A 15,003-nucleotide genomic window follows, 5' to 3' on the forward strand; every position below is an offset into this window, starting at 1 on the left:
AATCAACTTCTCTAGTTACTAAATAAAAAATTATGAATGAAGCTACTGCTGAAGGATTAACGTTTATGGATTTACGGGTCAGTTATGTTCTTTCTCTGTTAAATTTCTGGGTTTTGATTTATTAATTCCAATGGAGTTGATGCAAATGGAGATGCATACTCTTGATGAGAGCATTAACATCTATGATGACAACCTCATCCCTCAAGATTCAACCCACTTCTCTATCAACCTGACTCTAATCTCGAACCTTTGTATGCAATTCGAATCTGAAGAGACTGCCAAGGCCTTCTACAACTCTTACGCTTGGCGTGTTGGTTTCGAGGGTATGCATTATGTTCAATAATGCGCACAATATAAAATTTACATGTAATTACTAATTAAACATAATTTTTTTAGTTTTTACATAAAACAAACGGTCCAATCAACTGGTTCAAACGGGTCTAACCGAAACCAGTACTTAAAACGGTTTTTACACCTTGGTTAGAAGTATACACAAATCGGTTATAACTTGAGAAGTTTGAGTTACAACTTCTGCCGTCAAAACATCAGCAAACAAACAAAACAGACTCTCAACGTAAACATGATATCAGATCCTTGGAACTTATTGAGATTTAAGGAAAAAGAAAACAACCTGCAAATCATGCAGTGGTACAGATGGAGAGATGGAGTATTGAAGACAAGGTTCCTGCATTGAGGTTCAGTGTGCCAACAAAAACACACATTCTTTGGAAGTTGATGGTTGTTCGGCCTAAATTAGCCTTAAAGTATCTGTTTACACTATATCGATCATGTAATTTTTGCAAAAGGTACCATCAAAACCTACGTCTTTTTGTCTAATTTCTGCTTACAAAATTAATTCGAGTTCTTTCACTCTTTATCTCTGGGTTAGTTAAGTCGCTCGTAAGTTCTTTCCTGTCAGCTGTGTATCAACAAAATGTCAATCTTCCTTTTTACGCTTGAGACATCCAACATTGTAACGGCAGGCCCTGTTCCCATTTGAAAACAAGGGAATGTAAGTCATTTGTTACTAAAATTAATAAGTCAGGATTGATGTTACAAATAAGAGGGGAAAAGAAATGCTACTAAAAATTATTAAGCTGGTCAAGTCCAGAATCAACTTTGCTTGTTTAGAAAGTGATTAAATAGTTTTATGAGCCAGGTAAGTCAAACAGAAACATAAGTTTAAAACTTAGTTACAAAATGAACTCAGTCAAGAAAGGTTTTTGAACACTGAATTTGCATTCCTAATTTAAGACAGAAGCCAAATTGGTTTTGTGTAATATAGATTTCAATCTTTGCACTTATATATTTAAAATATTTTGACAATAAGTCTTTCAGTATGAGAAACTTAAAATCTAAAGTACCTCAAACCAGCTAGCCATAGAAATATTTCCATAATTTCACTCAAGAGTCAACAGAGAAAAGTTGACACGATTTTGAGGTTTACCTTTAAGAATCAGAGTGAGGGTTCCGAAGTAGAAAACGAGCATTATGCAGGATTGCACTGGCCTCCTCATTTGAGGCATCAAGCAACCGCAATTCTTTGATCTCCTCTTGCCATCTCTCCATTTGCTCCTTATGTATCCTGCAAATATGAGTTTCAATGTAGTTACGTAAATGACCTCAGTTATAAAAGGTAGAAAAATCCGATTGACATTACTACTAACATAATCATTTTCTCTTCAAAATCATTACTGAGTTCCTTGAACATTGTCTTCCCTGATTCCAGTACCTCAGATACCTACATAAAATTATGAAAACTTATACGGACTTGCTGAGACAGAAAAATTTTAAAGGAAAATAATGCACATGGAGACACCACTGTAAGTTATGAACTATGTTAACTTGTCCTTTGATATTGGAAATGTTCAGATTCAGAGAATTTCAACTGATTGCACACAGATGGTTTACATAGCAAACTGCAAATAACTCTTCATACCGAATGATATGTTGAGCACAAATCACAAAAAATTTGACGCAAATTATTTAACAAAGCTATACCATCTCAGTGAAGCGGTCAATCTTTTCAAGAATTTTACTGATATTGAGTTCCATCTCTTCAGATCCCACGACATTTGTCTCAGTTTCTTCGTTCTCTACAATCTCCAAACCTGATTCACCTCCTCCCTCCAGTTCCTTCTCTTCCATCTGAAGTACCAGATATTAAAACACTGTCATTGCATAAAAATTAGAAGATAAATATTTATAAAATGGTTAAAGAAGCTTCAGAAGATTTACGTACGGTTGTTTTCACGCGTTTCCTCTTAACTTCCGTCTCCATTTTGCTAACGATTGGAGAAGACTGCCACTGATAACATCAGTGCATACAATTCTAATAAACATACATCAGAAACCCAAACATTAATCGATTTAAATTACTCCTCCTCTAATTTGAACCCTAGTGATATATTATTGAAAATGTTAATAGCTAATATATAATTAATTTCAATAATTCTTAATTAGTACCATCCAATAAACAATAAATCAAATTAATGATAATCTCTATGTCACCCAAATAAATTATTTTAAAATAATTCTAAAAATGTATGAACATATGAAAAACATAGACTATCAAGTAAAATAAATTTTGAGTCAAACATTTATCAACTATAACAATTCATGTTGAGATTCATATTGCAGATCCAAATGCAATAGCATTATTATTTGAAGCGATCTGTAGATTATACAATTCACAAAATCAATGACAAGTAAAGTATCGTACGATCAAATTGAATTGATGTTATAGTTGAATAAAGCTTAAACGATTTGACCTAAAAACTAAAATAATCAATTGAAATTCTTACTAAAGTTGAACCACCTTTCAGTTGTGTGATTAGCTTTTTCGAGTCTGGTTGTGAGAGAAAGTTGTGTAGATGGTGCTTGAAGTTTTAATTTGAAATTTTTCGAATTCTGGAATGAGCGGGAATTTTATTGGATTTTTGACGCTGATTGGTGAGATTTGTAAATTCCTGGGTTGTTCAATTAATGGTTTTCTGGGCCCATTTTATTTGAAAAAGTGAAGTTTGACTTTATTCATCATGGGCAAAACGAGTTTGACATGGGGAATTGAAGAAGAATCAAATTGGTGTCCATTATTGTTTGTTTGTTTAAACTGGAATTACGGTGTAAGTTTTTGAAATTTGGGGCAATGCAATGGGTGTATTACAGTTTGGCGTTGGAAGTGGACGGCCACGGTGGGCCTAATTACGGGATGGATAAAAATACTGTACCGACATTATAGACACATATTTTAATATTTAAATTGGTAAATATTTATAGTGTATTTTGATGTATAATTAATTATTATTTTATTTTTAATTTAAAATTATTTAATAATTTTATAAAAAATTAAAATATTTTATCAACAAATTAAAAAAACGGTAAAAAAAATAAATTTGCAAGGTGCTAATCATTATACTTAAATGATTATAAATTTAATTTATTGTGTTAATATATAATCAATTTACAACTGAATTAAAAATACAAAAACCACTTTGTAATTCATAAGACTTATGCACGAATGAGTATAAAGTTTACCTAACGCTAGATTCAAGTCAAATCAAACTTGAATTTAGATTAATATATATAGAACCAAGTTCAAATTCATTTTAAAAAAATTCAAACTTAACTCGTTTCAAAAAAATCAAGTTTGAGTTTAAGTTTTAACTCATCATGAACTTTAAACTCAGTTCATTACTAAAATAATATCTCCAACTTACCATAGGATAGCCTGAAAGTTTTACTTTTCAATTCATAAGATCAAATGTATGTTTCAATTCTTTCAAGCGGGTCAGTAAAATATTTTCTAGTTACAAGATTAAAAGGTAAATTAATATTGAAAGATATAGTCAGTTTTGATAAAGTTGATGATGATGATTTGATATGAAAATATCAATATCAACATGCAAACAGTGATTCGGGACAAACAAATAAAGGAGGAGTATGATGATCTTAATAAGATTGCGTGCATAGTATCATGATTAATTTAATAAGGCAATAAAATCAAGATTAGACGATAAGAATCTGAGAATGTACTGGGTTGGCATTTGGATTTTGGCCGACAGAAAAAGCTCTTGCATTTTAACTTCTTTATAGTGTATACATCAGACTCTTCTACGTAAATACTTGGAAACTTTACGCTTCTCTCTCTGTATTCATGACGGTTCACTGTCACTCTTTTCACACATCCAACTGCTCACTTCTTCGTTACTTCGCTTCTGCAAAGTTTCTACTTTCCACACGACTCTGTATTTTCATGACAATCTATAGTTTCTTACTTCTTTTCTAGGCCTTGGCTTCTTCTTCTTCTTCTTCTTCTGCTTCTTCTGCTTGTCTTTACACTCCCTGAAATTCTCAAAATGACAAAGAAATTGCAAGAATGTAATCATCATAAGCAAGGTTACTTTCTGTTACTTCATAAATCTTGGTGTGTTCTTCTCGTTATCCAAGTATTTTTCAGTTTAGTGGCTTTGGCTTCAGCGGATGGTGCGGATGAAGATAAAAATGCATTACTTCAGCTCAAATCTGCTATAATAGAAGACCGACTAGGGTTGACTTCTAATTGGAACCCTAAAGACAGAGATGTTTGTTCTTGGTATGGTGTTACCTGTGACCCAGTTTCACGTCGAGTTGCTGCTCTCAATCTGTCCTCTAATTTCAATCATACTTGCTCTCTACTTTCTCTTTCAGCTACTGGAGGTAACTTTTCTTTACTCTTTCCTTGCGGGCGTGAGAGTGTTGACAATAATTCCTCATCAAAATTGAGAGGACAGTTGTCACCCGCAATTGGTGGTCTTACTCAGCTGAGGGTTTTGTTACTGGGGTTTAATGGGTTCTTTGGAGAGCTTCCTCTGGAAATTGGCCGGCTTTCGCTTTTGGAGATTCTTGATTTGGGGTTTAATGCTTTTTATGGACCTATACCACGCACTATCCAAAATTGTACTTCTTTACGGATCATTAATCTTTCTGGGAATCAACTTAACGAAACAATTCCAGATTTTTTTGGTAATTTTTCAGGTTTGCAAGTTTTGTCTCTATGGTTTAATTTCTTAAGCGGTTCGATTCCACTGGAATTGGGTGAAAATTGTCGGAGTCTTGAGCACATTCATTTAGCTGGGAATTTACTTTCTGGTTCCATTCCTTCAAACTTGGGGAATTGCTTTGAGCTGCGGTCATTAATCTTGTCTTCAAATAGGTTGCAAGATAATATTCCGGCGAGTTTTGGTCAACTCGTGAATCTTGAAGTTCTGGATTTGTCCCAGAATTTCTTGAGTGGTGTTTTGCCGCCAGAGTTGGGCAACTGTAAGCAGTTAAAAGTGCTTGTGCTGAAAAGTACCTATGATCCTCTGTTTTCAAGAGATAATGATAGTTTGCCAAATCAGCAGGTGGTTGGGGGGGAAAAGGATTTTAACTTTTTTGACGGGGTATTACCTGACAGTATTACTAGACTGCCAAATATTAGTGTACTTTGGGCACCAAGAATGAATTTGGAGGGCACTTTTCCACCGAACTGGGAATTATGTTCTAAATTGGAGATGCTAAACTTAGCACAAAATTTCTTTACAGGACAAATACCTGCATCATTCGGTAAATGTAAGAACTTATACTTTCTTGATCTGAGCTCGAATAACTTGACTGGGTTAGTTCCTGAAGAAATTTCTGTGCCATGCATGGTTTTCTTTAATGTTAGCCAGAATTTTTTGTCTGGAGAAATTCACAAATTTTTTCACAGTGGATGTTCTAAGATGTATATGAATTTGTTAATGTCATATGTTGACTTACTTGGTTTTTATAAGTCTTTCTTCTACGGTAAAGCTCTCACTACCGTTGCCCCTTTGGCTTCTCGTTCCAATGGTCTGGTTGTATTGCATGATTTTAGCAGCAATCTATTCATTGGCCCGCTTCCTCCCTTTTTAATTTATTCTGATGATTTTCGTAGTAAGCCTTTCTACGGTGTTTGGTTTGGTGGGAATAATCTTAAGGGAAATATTTCATCATATTCATTTGATATGTGCCTCGGTTTGGACGGTCTGATCTTTGATATTGGTGACAACAAAATTATAGGTGAAATTCCTTTAGATATTGGCAGCCATTGTAGAAGTATGAAATTTCTGAACTTGGCAGGAAATGAATTTGTTGGTCTGATTCCTAAGAGTTTTGCTAACTTTGATTCCCTAGTTCACCTAAATCTTAGTAGAAATCAATTGCAAGGTGTCATACCATCCTATATTGGTAATCTGAAGGACTTGAAGTATTTTTCTCTGTCCAGTAATAACTTTACTGGCGCTATACCGCAAGAGTTAGCTCAGTTGACATCATTGGAGGTTTTGGAACTTTCTTGGAATTCTTTGTCTGGGGAGATATCACCTGGTTTGGTCAAACTTGAGAACCTCAAAATTTTGAGGTTAGATCATAACAACCTCACTGGGCACATACCCTCTGGCTTCAGTACCACAGCTTCACTCTCAGTATTCGATGTGTCTTTCAACAATTTGTCTGGATCTGTCCCTTTAAACTCCACTTTGATAAAATGCGAAAGTGTGCAAGGAAATCCTAGTCTTCAACCATGTCATGATGATTCTTCATCCTCTGACTGGGAGAAGCAACATTCTGGAAGTATTTCCCAACAAAATGCTAATTATCCTACTGGAAGCATGCAGAGAAACAGCAGTGTGTTCAATCCTATAGAAATTGCCTCCATCACTTCAGCCACAATCATCTTTTCTGTCCTTGTAGCCTTGGTGTTTCTCCTTGTATGTATGAAGAAATTTTCATGCAATTCTGTGGCTGATCGTGGTTCAGTAAGGAAAGAGGTTGTGATATTCCACAATATTGGTGCTCAGCTGACATATGAAAATGTTGTTAGGGCTACAGCTGGTTTCAATGTTCAAAATTGCATTGGAAGTGGAGGGTTTGGAGCCACATACAAGGCTGAGATCAGTCCAGGAGTTGTAGTAGCAGTGAAGCGGCTTTCAGTTGGGCGGTTCCAAGGTGTTCAACAGTTTGATGCTGAGATCAAAACTCTTGGAAGAGTGCAACATCCTAACCTTGTAACATTGATTGGTTACCATGTCAGTGAGGCAGAAATGTTCCTAATCTACAACTACTTGCCTGGTGGCAATCTAGAAAAATTCATCCAGGAACGGCCAAGGAGAAGCGTGGAATGGAGTATGCTGCACAAGATTGCCTTGGATGTTGCACGTGCCCTAGCTTATTTACATGATGAGTGTGTCCCTAGGGTATTGCATCGTGATATCAAACCAAGCAACATATTATTGGATAATAACTTAAATGCATATCTATCTGATTTTGGCCTTGCAAGGCTTTTGGGTACTTCAGAGACACATGCCACTACTGATGTGGCAGGGACTTTTGGTTATGTTGCTCCTGAATATGCAATGACATGCCGTGTGTCTGATAAGGCAGATGTGTATAGTTATGGTGTTGTCCTTCTTGAATTAATATCTGACAAGAAGGCTTTGGATCCGTCGTTCTCTTCGTTTGGAAATGGCTTCAATATAGTGGCTTGGGCAAGTATGCTACTACTTCAGGGGCGGCCTAGTGAATTTTTCACAGCTGGGCTATGGGATAGAGGACCCCATGATGATCTGATTGAGATGCTTCGATTGGCTATTACATGTACAGGTGAATCTCTTTCTAACAGACCATCTATGAGGCAAGTCGCCCAACGGTTAAAGCAGATTCAGCCCCCATCTTAGTGGAGGTTACGAAGATACCCACTTGTGTAAGTTAACACTAGCATTCTATTGATTTTGTAGTTCACAATTGGTTTTATCATTCTAAGCTACATTCTTGTAGAGAATCCAATAGAGGCAGCCTTGCTATATTTTGTAACCAATTCTTTTCATTTAAAATATGTGTCTTCTTTGATGAGAGCTGCTTATTCAGTATACCACTTTTCTGTACTGCTTGTGTGATTGTGAAGCCTTCATTATTTGCCATGATTTCAGCTTAGATTTTTTATTTAATGGTATTGTTAAGTATTGAGTCGATAAGTACGAGTTTCCTCAAATTTCACTTTGATAGCAATTGTTGCTTCAGGTAAAGATTCAATCATGGGTATGAATGTATTTGACAGTAGAATCATTCCAATTCATTTTATGTCTCCAGTATATTGTTTTTGGAAATTCTTTAGAGATCTATCTGTAATAATCTTCTCTAGGTTTTTCTGCATTAGAAATGAGGCACCTGTATTTTTAAATTATTGATTAAATTCATTGTTTTAAACTCTTTGTTATTAAAGGTGTTGAATTTGATATCCACCGCTCTTTTAACTACTGATCCTAAGTAACCCGATTGCGGATGAATTCACATAAATCTTGATGAAACAATTCTTAAAAATAATAATAATAATAATTAACCAACAATATTAGCAAATGCAATATATGGAATTTTACCCAAGGGATAAACAAAATTAGTAAAATACTATAACTTCTTGATTTACGTTTGTTTGACTCTTAGAGATTGTTTGGTTTTAGATAATAAATATTATTTTAATAATCTATCTTTTATTATTTATATTATCTTATTTAGTTTGTTAGTAATATATTACAGTAATATTTTATTATCAATGGTAATGTGACATGTGATGTAAGTGGTAATCTGATTATCATATTTATTTTGAGTATTAAAATATTATCAAGGTAATTTTAATTTTATTATAATTATATTTTTATTTATTAATTTTTTAGGACAAAATAATTTTATTTTCAATTAACATAACAAATAGTATACACAATATTTTAAAATAATTATATTTAAGGATATTTAAGTAAATTAATTTATTTAATATTTTTAACTAAACATAATAAATATTTATATTTATTTATTTATATCAAATTTTATCAAATATAATAATTATTTATATTTAATAATTTTTTAAATAATTTATTTTATAAAAAAAATTAATTTTAATGATAAAAGATTGTCTGAACTAAATACTCCATAATTGTATCAGGTTATAAATAAGGTGTTTGTATTTGGTTTGATCTCTTCCGCCACAAGTTATATCAAACTTTGTTGCGTGTATATAGGTCAGCCTTTGTCCAAATCATAATATGGGCTCTTGGATAAATGTTGACTTGTGTGGTCCAAAACTTATATAGGAATTGGGCTGGTACAAGCAACTCCACTAGAGCATCATCAGCAGCGCCTTCACAATAACAGCTGAGAGAATGATTTGTTTAAACTGACAGTGAGAGAGATGCCATTGGCAGTGAACCAGTGAACCGGGTCTGGACGGTAGGGAAAATTGAAATTTTTAGTCATATTTTAATTTATGTATATATATATTATTAATTTTAAATTTTAAATAAATATATCATAACAGTAATTTATTTTTTTAAAATATCTCTTTTAAAATGAAATGATTCATATAAATATTTTTTTTATAATTTTTTCTCTTTATTTTCATAGTTTTCAAGTGAAAATTTATGTAGAGAGATCTTTTTTTCTCTGTGATATGATTAAAAAAAATTATTTAATAAGATTTTATCAGAAAAAAATAAAGAGTTGATGTTTAACTAAAAAAAATTAATTATTAAAAATAAAGGTTGATATCATTGAAAAAAAAAAAAAGGAAAAAGCACCGACCCTATTGCAAAAAAACAAGGGTTGGGGACGCCAACCCTTTTTACATAGAAACTGGCGCCAAGGGTTGGCGCTTATTGCAAATGAAAAGGGTTGGACCATTTTAATTTAAAATTTTTTTCTAAAAGTCTGAACGCCCACCTTTTTAAAATTTTTAAAATTAAATTTTAATTTAATCCAAATTTACATTAATTTAATTTAATTAGATTAATTTGAAATTTGATCTAAATTTAAATTAATATAATAAAAAATAAAAGAAAATGATAATGATAATTTTATAATTTTTTATATAACTCTCTATCAAGACAAAAAAAATAATACATATATGAGCATCAGATTGGAATATGCAAACATAAAAAATAAAAGAATTGAGTATAATAGAAAAAAACAGAAAAAAATAAATAAATTCACTGGGGTCCGAGGGGTTGGCGTTAACGCCAACCTATTCTTCTTCTGGAATTTTTTCTGATCTGTATTTTACAACCATCACTACAACATTAAACAATATTATAATAACTTTAAACAATAGAAACAACATGAAATAATAACATTAAACAATCTAACAACATGAAGTCACAATAAAATTAAATTTTCGTCTCTCCCTCCTTTGTGTTCAAATTGAATATTTTATAATGGTTTTCTCACAGGTTTTATTGTTCAATCACGTATCTTTTTCCATTAATATTTTATTTTATCTTTTTCATGCTGCAAGGATTCCTTCCTCAGCTGAGGAAAAAGAGAAAAAAAGTTGTAGAGAAAAAGAGAGAATCTTTGTATAAGTTATTTTAAGAGGGGTATTTTAAAAAATTAGATTACTATTGCGGTATATTTGTTTAAGTTTTAGAATGAGTGGTATATATGTATACACGGTAAAAAAAAAGGCTAAAAATTTTAATTTCCCGACAGCAAATTGCTGCATTTGGGTCGAGTAGTTCATGGACTCAACGTTCACCTAGCAAGCATTTGATAAAGAGCTTTTTACTAGTTCCAAGAATTATCAGAGAGCCCACCCAAAGTTTAGCCCAATCTCAAAGTCATATCTATGGGAGATAAAAAACTCAAACTCTTATCTATGATCAAATTGTCGTTCAAATTTTCAGTTAAAGACAAAGGTAAAATCGTCACTTTTTTATAAACCTTGAACTTCAAAATTTTTATCATTTCCCCCTTCTAGGTTTAAAAACTAACATTTTAACCTATCCTCAAAGTTTGAAAAGTTTAGATTTCACCCCTAGGGTTTGCATCCTTCTCCGACCACCATCAACGACTAACTCTTTCCACCGATCTCCCTTCTCCGACTACAAAGGAAGACGAAGGACGAACCTTCGTTGTCCAGATCTGGACAACGAAGTGTCTTTTAGATATGAAAGAATAGACGAAAGACGATGCTTCGTCGTCGGGTTGTCCAGACACGACAAGCGATGAAGGACGACAAAGCATCGTCTTTCATCATCTGGGTCGTGCGAAGAAGAAATTTTCATCTCTTCGTCACACCGTGTGATAAGGAGATGGAGATCTATGTCTCTTCATCGCACTGTGCGACGAGGAGATGGAGACCTCTTCATCACACCACCGTCATCCACTAGGAGAAATAGGATGCTAGAGACGTCATTGAAAGATGAAGTTGAAGAGTGAGGATGAAACTGTTATTTTGAAAGTTATGGGGGGTGGTTGCATTATGAAAAATATGGAAACCCTAGGTTTGAGGGTGAAAATATTACTTTTCAAAGTTTAAAAATTTTAGGTAAAGGTGAAATATTAGTTTCTAAAATTTGGGGGGTTGAAAAGTAATAAATTTTATAATTTTTAATATAAACAATAAAATGATTATTTTAACCCTCTCTTTAACAGAAAAAAATTACAGAAGTTTGGTCATGGGTGAAAGTTTGAGTTTTTCATCTCTCATGAATGTGACTTTAACAGTGAGCTGAAATTTGGGTGGGACATAGTCGTTTTCCCTACTTGTACATGTTAAAATTTAACCAATTGAAATAATCAAGAAATGAAGAGACGTATATATATTATATATATTATACATAATAGAAGAAAAGACAAATCAAAGGCAAAAAAGGACAAATGTGGTTAGAGCTGATGCCTGATGATATCAGCCGGGCAATGCTGGTGGGCAAAAAAGGATAAATATGGTTAATTCTGAAGGGAATTAGTTTCGGAGAGGAGGGTCATGCAACCTGCACAATTTTGTCGCGTTGTTTCCCAAAATACATTATCTTCTTTCAAAATACAAAATCCCTGCGGAGCATGCCAACAATCATCCCCCATTGCCCCTTGAATTCTTTCTCATATAAGCCACACAACTTCAACATATTGGCGTGAGTGCTTTGAAAAGTAAATTATCATCTTCCAGTGGGAAGAAATCCAAACGTTTCTTCTGATAAGACTTTCTTTCTGCCCAATTTTAAGGAATGTTAGGAGCAAGGTTTTTCAGCTGTTCCATTCTCTTGGCTCTAACTCTAATGATAACAATCTTTCAATGTGGAAACTGCCAACTTGGGACCAACTCTAATCTTCCTAGTTTTGCCCGAATTGATGGAAGTCATTTTGTTATGAACGGGAAACGTTTATACTTGAATGGTTTCAATGCATATTGGATGATGGTCTTTGCAGCCGGTCCATCTACAAGGGTGAAGGTGACATCAACTTTTCAACAAGCTTCCAAATATGGCATGAATATTGCAAGAACTTGGGCTTTTAGCGATGGTGGTGATACACCCCTTCAGTATTCTCCTGGTTCATACAATGAAGACATGTTTAAGGCACTTAATTTCTTTACTAAAAGCTTCTTCTTTTATCATTATATATTAAGTGAGGGATTAAATTTTCATGGTTATTTTCAGGGACTGGACTTTGTAATATCAGAAGCTAAGAAACATGGAGTTTATTTGATCTTAAGCTTAGTGAATAACTTCAACGATTATGGAGGAAGACAGGAGTATGTTAAGTGGGCGAGGGAACGTGGTCAGTCTCTGAAGAATGAAGACGAGTTTTATACAAATCCTGTCGTCAAAGAATACTACAAAAACCATATCAAGGTGAATTTTTCGGATATTTGATTAAAATGCCCTATTTTTTTTCCTCTTGTGTCTATATATAATTACTTTTTTCCTTATTATACATATATAACCTAAAACATACATTATTTAAAGTATTTTTAAGTTTCATATTCATCCAATCAAGACTCACCCACTCAGATATAAATTCATTCAGTCAAGACATAAAACTCAATCACTCATCTAATTAAGACTGAAATATGAGATGAAATTATAAAAAAAAAATTGGTCAAATGGCTGGCTGGTCGGCCAAACACCTAACCAACCAATTTATTTTTTCAATTAATTTTTTAAAAATTGGTTAGTCAAGTGCTTGATCAGTCAATCTATCTAGTCAACCCCAAATCCTATAACATTCTTCTTTTAAATACAAAATCAATTTAAAAAGTGATAATATTTATATAATAAGAAAAAAAAAAGATGATTATATATGGATAAAACACTAAAAAGGTTACTATTTTAATCAATTTTCCGAATCCATCTCTCATTAGTTAGTTCCATTTTATTTGTAGACATAATTATACTTTCGAAATTAATGTGAAGGGGACAATAGTGCAGGCCATATTGACGAGAAAGAACTCTATTACTGGTGTGGCGTATAAAGATGATCCTACCATTTTTTCTTGGGAACTCATGAATGAACCTCGTTGCTCAAGCGACCACTCTGGAAGCCAACTTCAGGTTATTTTCTCTTTCATGCACAAGCACTATTAGATTTTGTTATGTGAGATTGACCTTTTTTTCTTTTGAATAATTTAACAGCAATGGATCAGAGAAATGGCAGCACATGTTAAGTCAATAGATAATTTTCATCTGTTAGAAACAGGGCTTGAAGGTTTCTATGGAGAATCAATTCAAAGCAAGAAGCAATACAATCCTAACAATTTTCCTACCGGGACTGATTTCATTGCCAACAATCAAATCCCAGAAATCGATTTCGCAACTATTCATATTTACCCTGAGCAATGGTAATATATCAAGAACAGCATCCTCATAGTTCCTCTGGATTTTATATATTTCTTAAGAATCTTCATAATTTGTAAGTAGTAACTGTAAAAACTAAAATCTGCTCTCACTATTTTTGAATTACAGGTTATCGCCTAATTCAAGTGAGGAGGCCCAACAAGCTTTTGTGGATAGATGGATACAAGCCCATATCCAAGACTGTAATTCAGTCTTAAAGAAACCACTAATAATTGGTGAATTTGGAAAATCTGGTAAATTTCCTGGATTTAGCATTGAGAAAAGGAACAAGTATTTAGGGCATGTATACGATGCAATTTTCATGAGTGCAAAAGATGGTGGCTTATGTCTTGGTGGGCTTTTTTGGCAACTCATGGCCCCAGGAATGAAGAACTATGCTGATGGCTATCAAGTCATACTGGAGGAGAGCCCAACAACTGCCTATGTCATTGCTGAACAATCTCGCAAGCTACACTCTCTCTCACCCACTTAATAAAATTTGCCAAATTTTAATTAAGGAGGCAAAGATCCAATCAATAAAGAAAAATTATCATGTTGATTTCTGTCTTGAACAAATATACACCCATAACTAAGTTATCAGTTATGGTTAACCAGCAAAAATTTCATGTAGTCCATTCGATAGAGATGATCACTCCAAAAAACAAGTATATTCTTAAGGTTTCTATGCTTAGCATCCTACAAACAAAACCACAAATAAGTTGTCATCATTGCTAATATATCTTTCCGGAGTACAATCAAATAAAGATATCTCTAATCAAATAGCTAATTTGACACATATATATACTCCTGTTCATCAACCAACTAGTCAATGATTGAAGAAGAATTAAGTTACATACCTCAAACAACCAGATGAACTGTGTTACAACATCTTTGTACCCTGAAACCAATTCTTCCTTGATTTGCCTTGCCTTTGGGTGGCAGCTGATACCTATTGCCATCAGTGAAACAGAATCATAATTAGAAGCAGAAGCAGTAGATGATAGAAAAGGGGAAAAAAAGTTTCATTGGTTAGTATACAATTGACTGCCATCTCAAAAATGTATGCAATTCAACATACCTCCACAAAACCATCACCAAAATTCACACCATTTTCCAAATTATATGTTCCAGCAATCTAATGGGTTGGGAGATTAAGAATTGAATTGGGTGAGGCTACATATCTTGTTAATTCCACTGTTGATGATAGTACTCATTGGGATATCTAGCAGTTATGGTGGATGATGTTGAAGTCATAATTCTAAATTTGATGATTTAGTTTCCTTCCAAATATTCTTTGATTCTATTTTGTTGTATACATTATGTAGTTTCCGTTTAGAGATTTTATTCTTTAATAAATATACAT

At 33.4% G+C, this 15,003-nt stretch overlaps 3 protein-coding genes and 1 long non-coding RNA gene across 8 annotated transcripts; 2 read left to right on the forward strand and 2 right to left on the reverse strand.

Annotated features, from left to right (window-relative positions):
• Positions 1 to 589: 589 nt before the first annotated feature.
• Positions 590 to 2,941, reverse strand: LOC123216203. Of its 2 annotated transcripts, none has more exons than XM_044636599.1 (6): positions 2,819 to 2,941; positions 2,243 to 2,332; positions 2,002 to 2,148; positions 1,668 to 1,741; positions 1,448 to 1,585; positions 590 to 986 (listed from the first exon to the last, which is right to left on the reverse strand). In XM_044636599.1, exons 2-5 carry the CDS (start codon positions 2,279 to 2,281, stop codon positions 1,450 to 1,452), a joined length of 396 nt encoding a protein of 131 aa, XP_044492534.1. In that variant the 5' UTR covers positions 2,282 to 2,332; positions 2,819 to 2,941; the 3' UTR covers positions 590 to 986; positions 1,448 to 1,449. The 2 variants fall into 2 exon arrangements, with proteins under 2 accessions (XP_044492534.1, XP_044492535.1); XM_044636600.1 differs by having other exon boundaries at positions 2,805 to 2,919.
• A 1,136-nt stretch (positions 2,942 to 4,077) lies between these two features.
• On the forward strand, positions 4,078 to 7,922 carry LOC123217555 (LRR receptor-like serine/threonine-protein kinase RPK2). The gene has a single exon (XM_044638637.1). The coding sequence runs from the start codon at positions 4,359 to 4,361 to the stop codon at positions 7,716 to 7,718; it is 3,360 nt and encodes a 1,119-aa protein (XP_044494572.1). The 5' UTR covers positions 4,078 to 4,358; the 3' UTR covers positions 7,719 to 7,922.
• Positions 7,923 to 9,873: 1,951 nt separating this feature from the next.
• Positions 9,874 to 14,948, reverse strand: LOC123216245. Of its 3 annotated transcripts, none has more exons than XR_006502209.1 (3): positions 14,719 to 14,948; positions 14,498 to 14,589; positions 9,874 to 10,079 (listed from the first exon to the last, which is right to left on the reverse strand). It is a non-coding gene; the product is annotated as an uncharacterized LOC123216245 (long non-coding RNA). The 3 variants fall into 3 exon arrangements; XR_006502208.1 differs by lacking the exon at positions 9,874 to 10,079 and adding an exon at positions 14,290 to 14,336; XR_006502207.1 differs by lacking the exon at positions 9,874 to 10,079 and having other exon boundaries at positions 14,340 to 14,589.
• Positions 11,929 to 14,203, forward strand: LOC123216244 (mannan endo-1,4-beta-mannosidase 4-like). Of its 2 annotated transcripts, none has more exons than XM_044636645.1 (5): positions 11,929 to 12,383; positions 12,465 to 12,659; positions 13,221 to 13,358; positions 13,440 to 13,645; positions 13,770 to 14,203. In XM_044636645.1, the coding sequence occupies exons 1-5, from the start codon at positions 12,033 to 12,035 to the stop codon at positions 14,131 to 14,133; spliced, it is 1,254 nt and encodes a 417-aa protein (XP_044492580.1). In that variant the 5' UTR covers positions 11,929 to 12,032; the 3' UTR covers positions 14,134 to 14,203. The 2 variants fall into 2 exon arrangements, with proteins under 2 accessions (XP_044492580.1, XP_044492581.1); XM_044636646.1 differs by having other exon boundaries at positions 11,933 to 12,383; positions 13,236 to 13,358.
• Positions 14,949 to 15,003: the final 55 nt, after the last annotated feature.

This window comes from Mangifera indica, chromosome 5 (assembly GCF_011075055.1).
Source record: "Mangifera indica cultivar Alphonso chromosome 5, CATAS_Mindica_2.1, whole genome shotgun sequence".
NCBI classification, from domain to species: domain Eukaryota; kingdom Viridiplantae; phylum Streptophyta; class Magnoliopsida; order Sapindales; family Anacardiaceae; genus Mangifera; species Mangifera indica.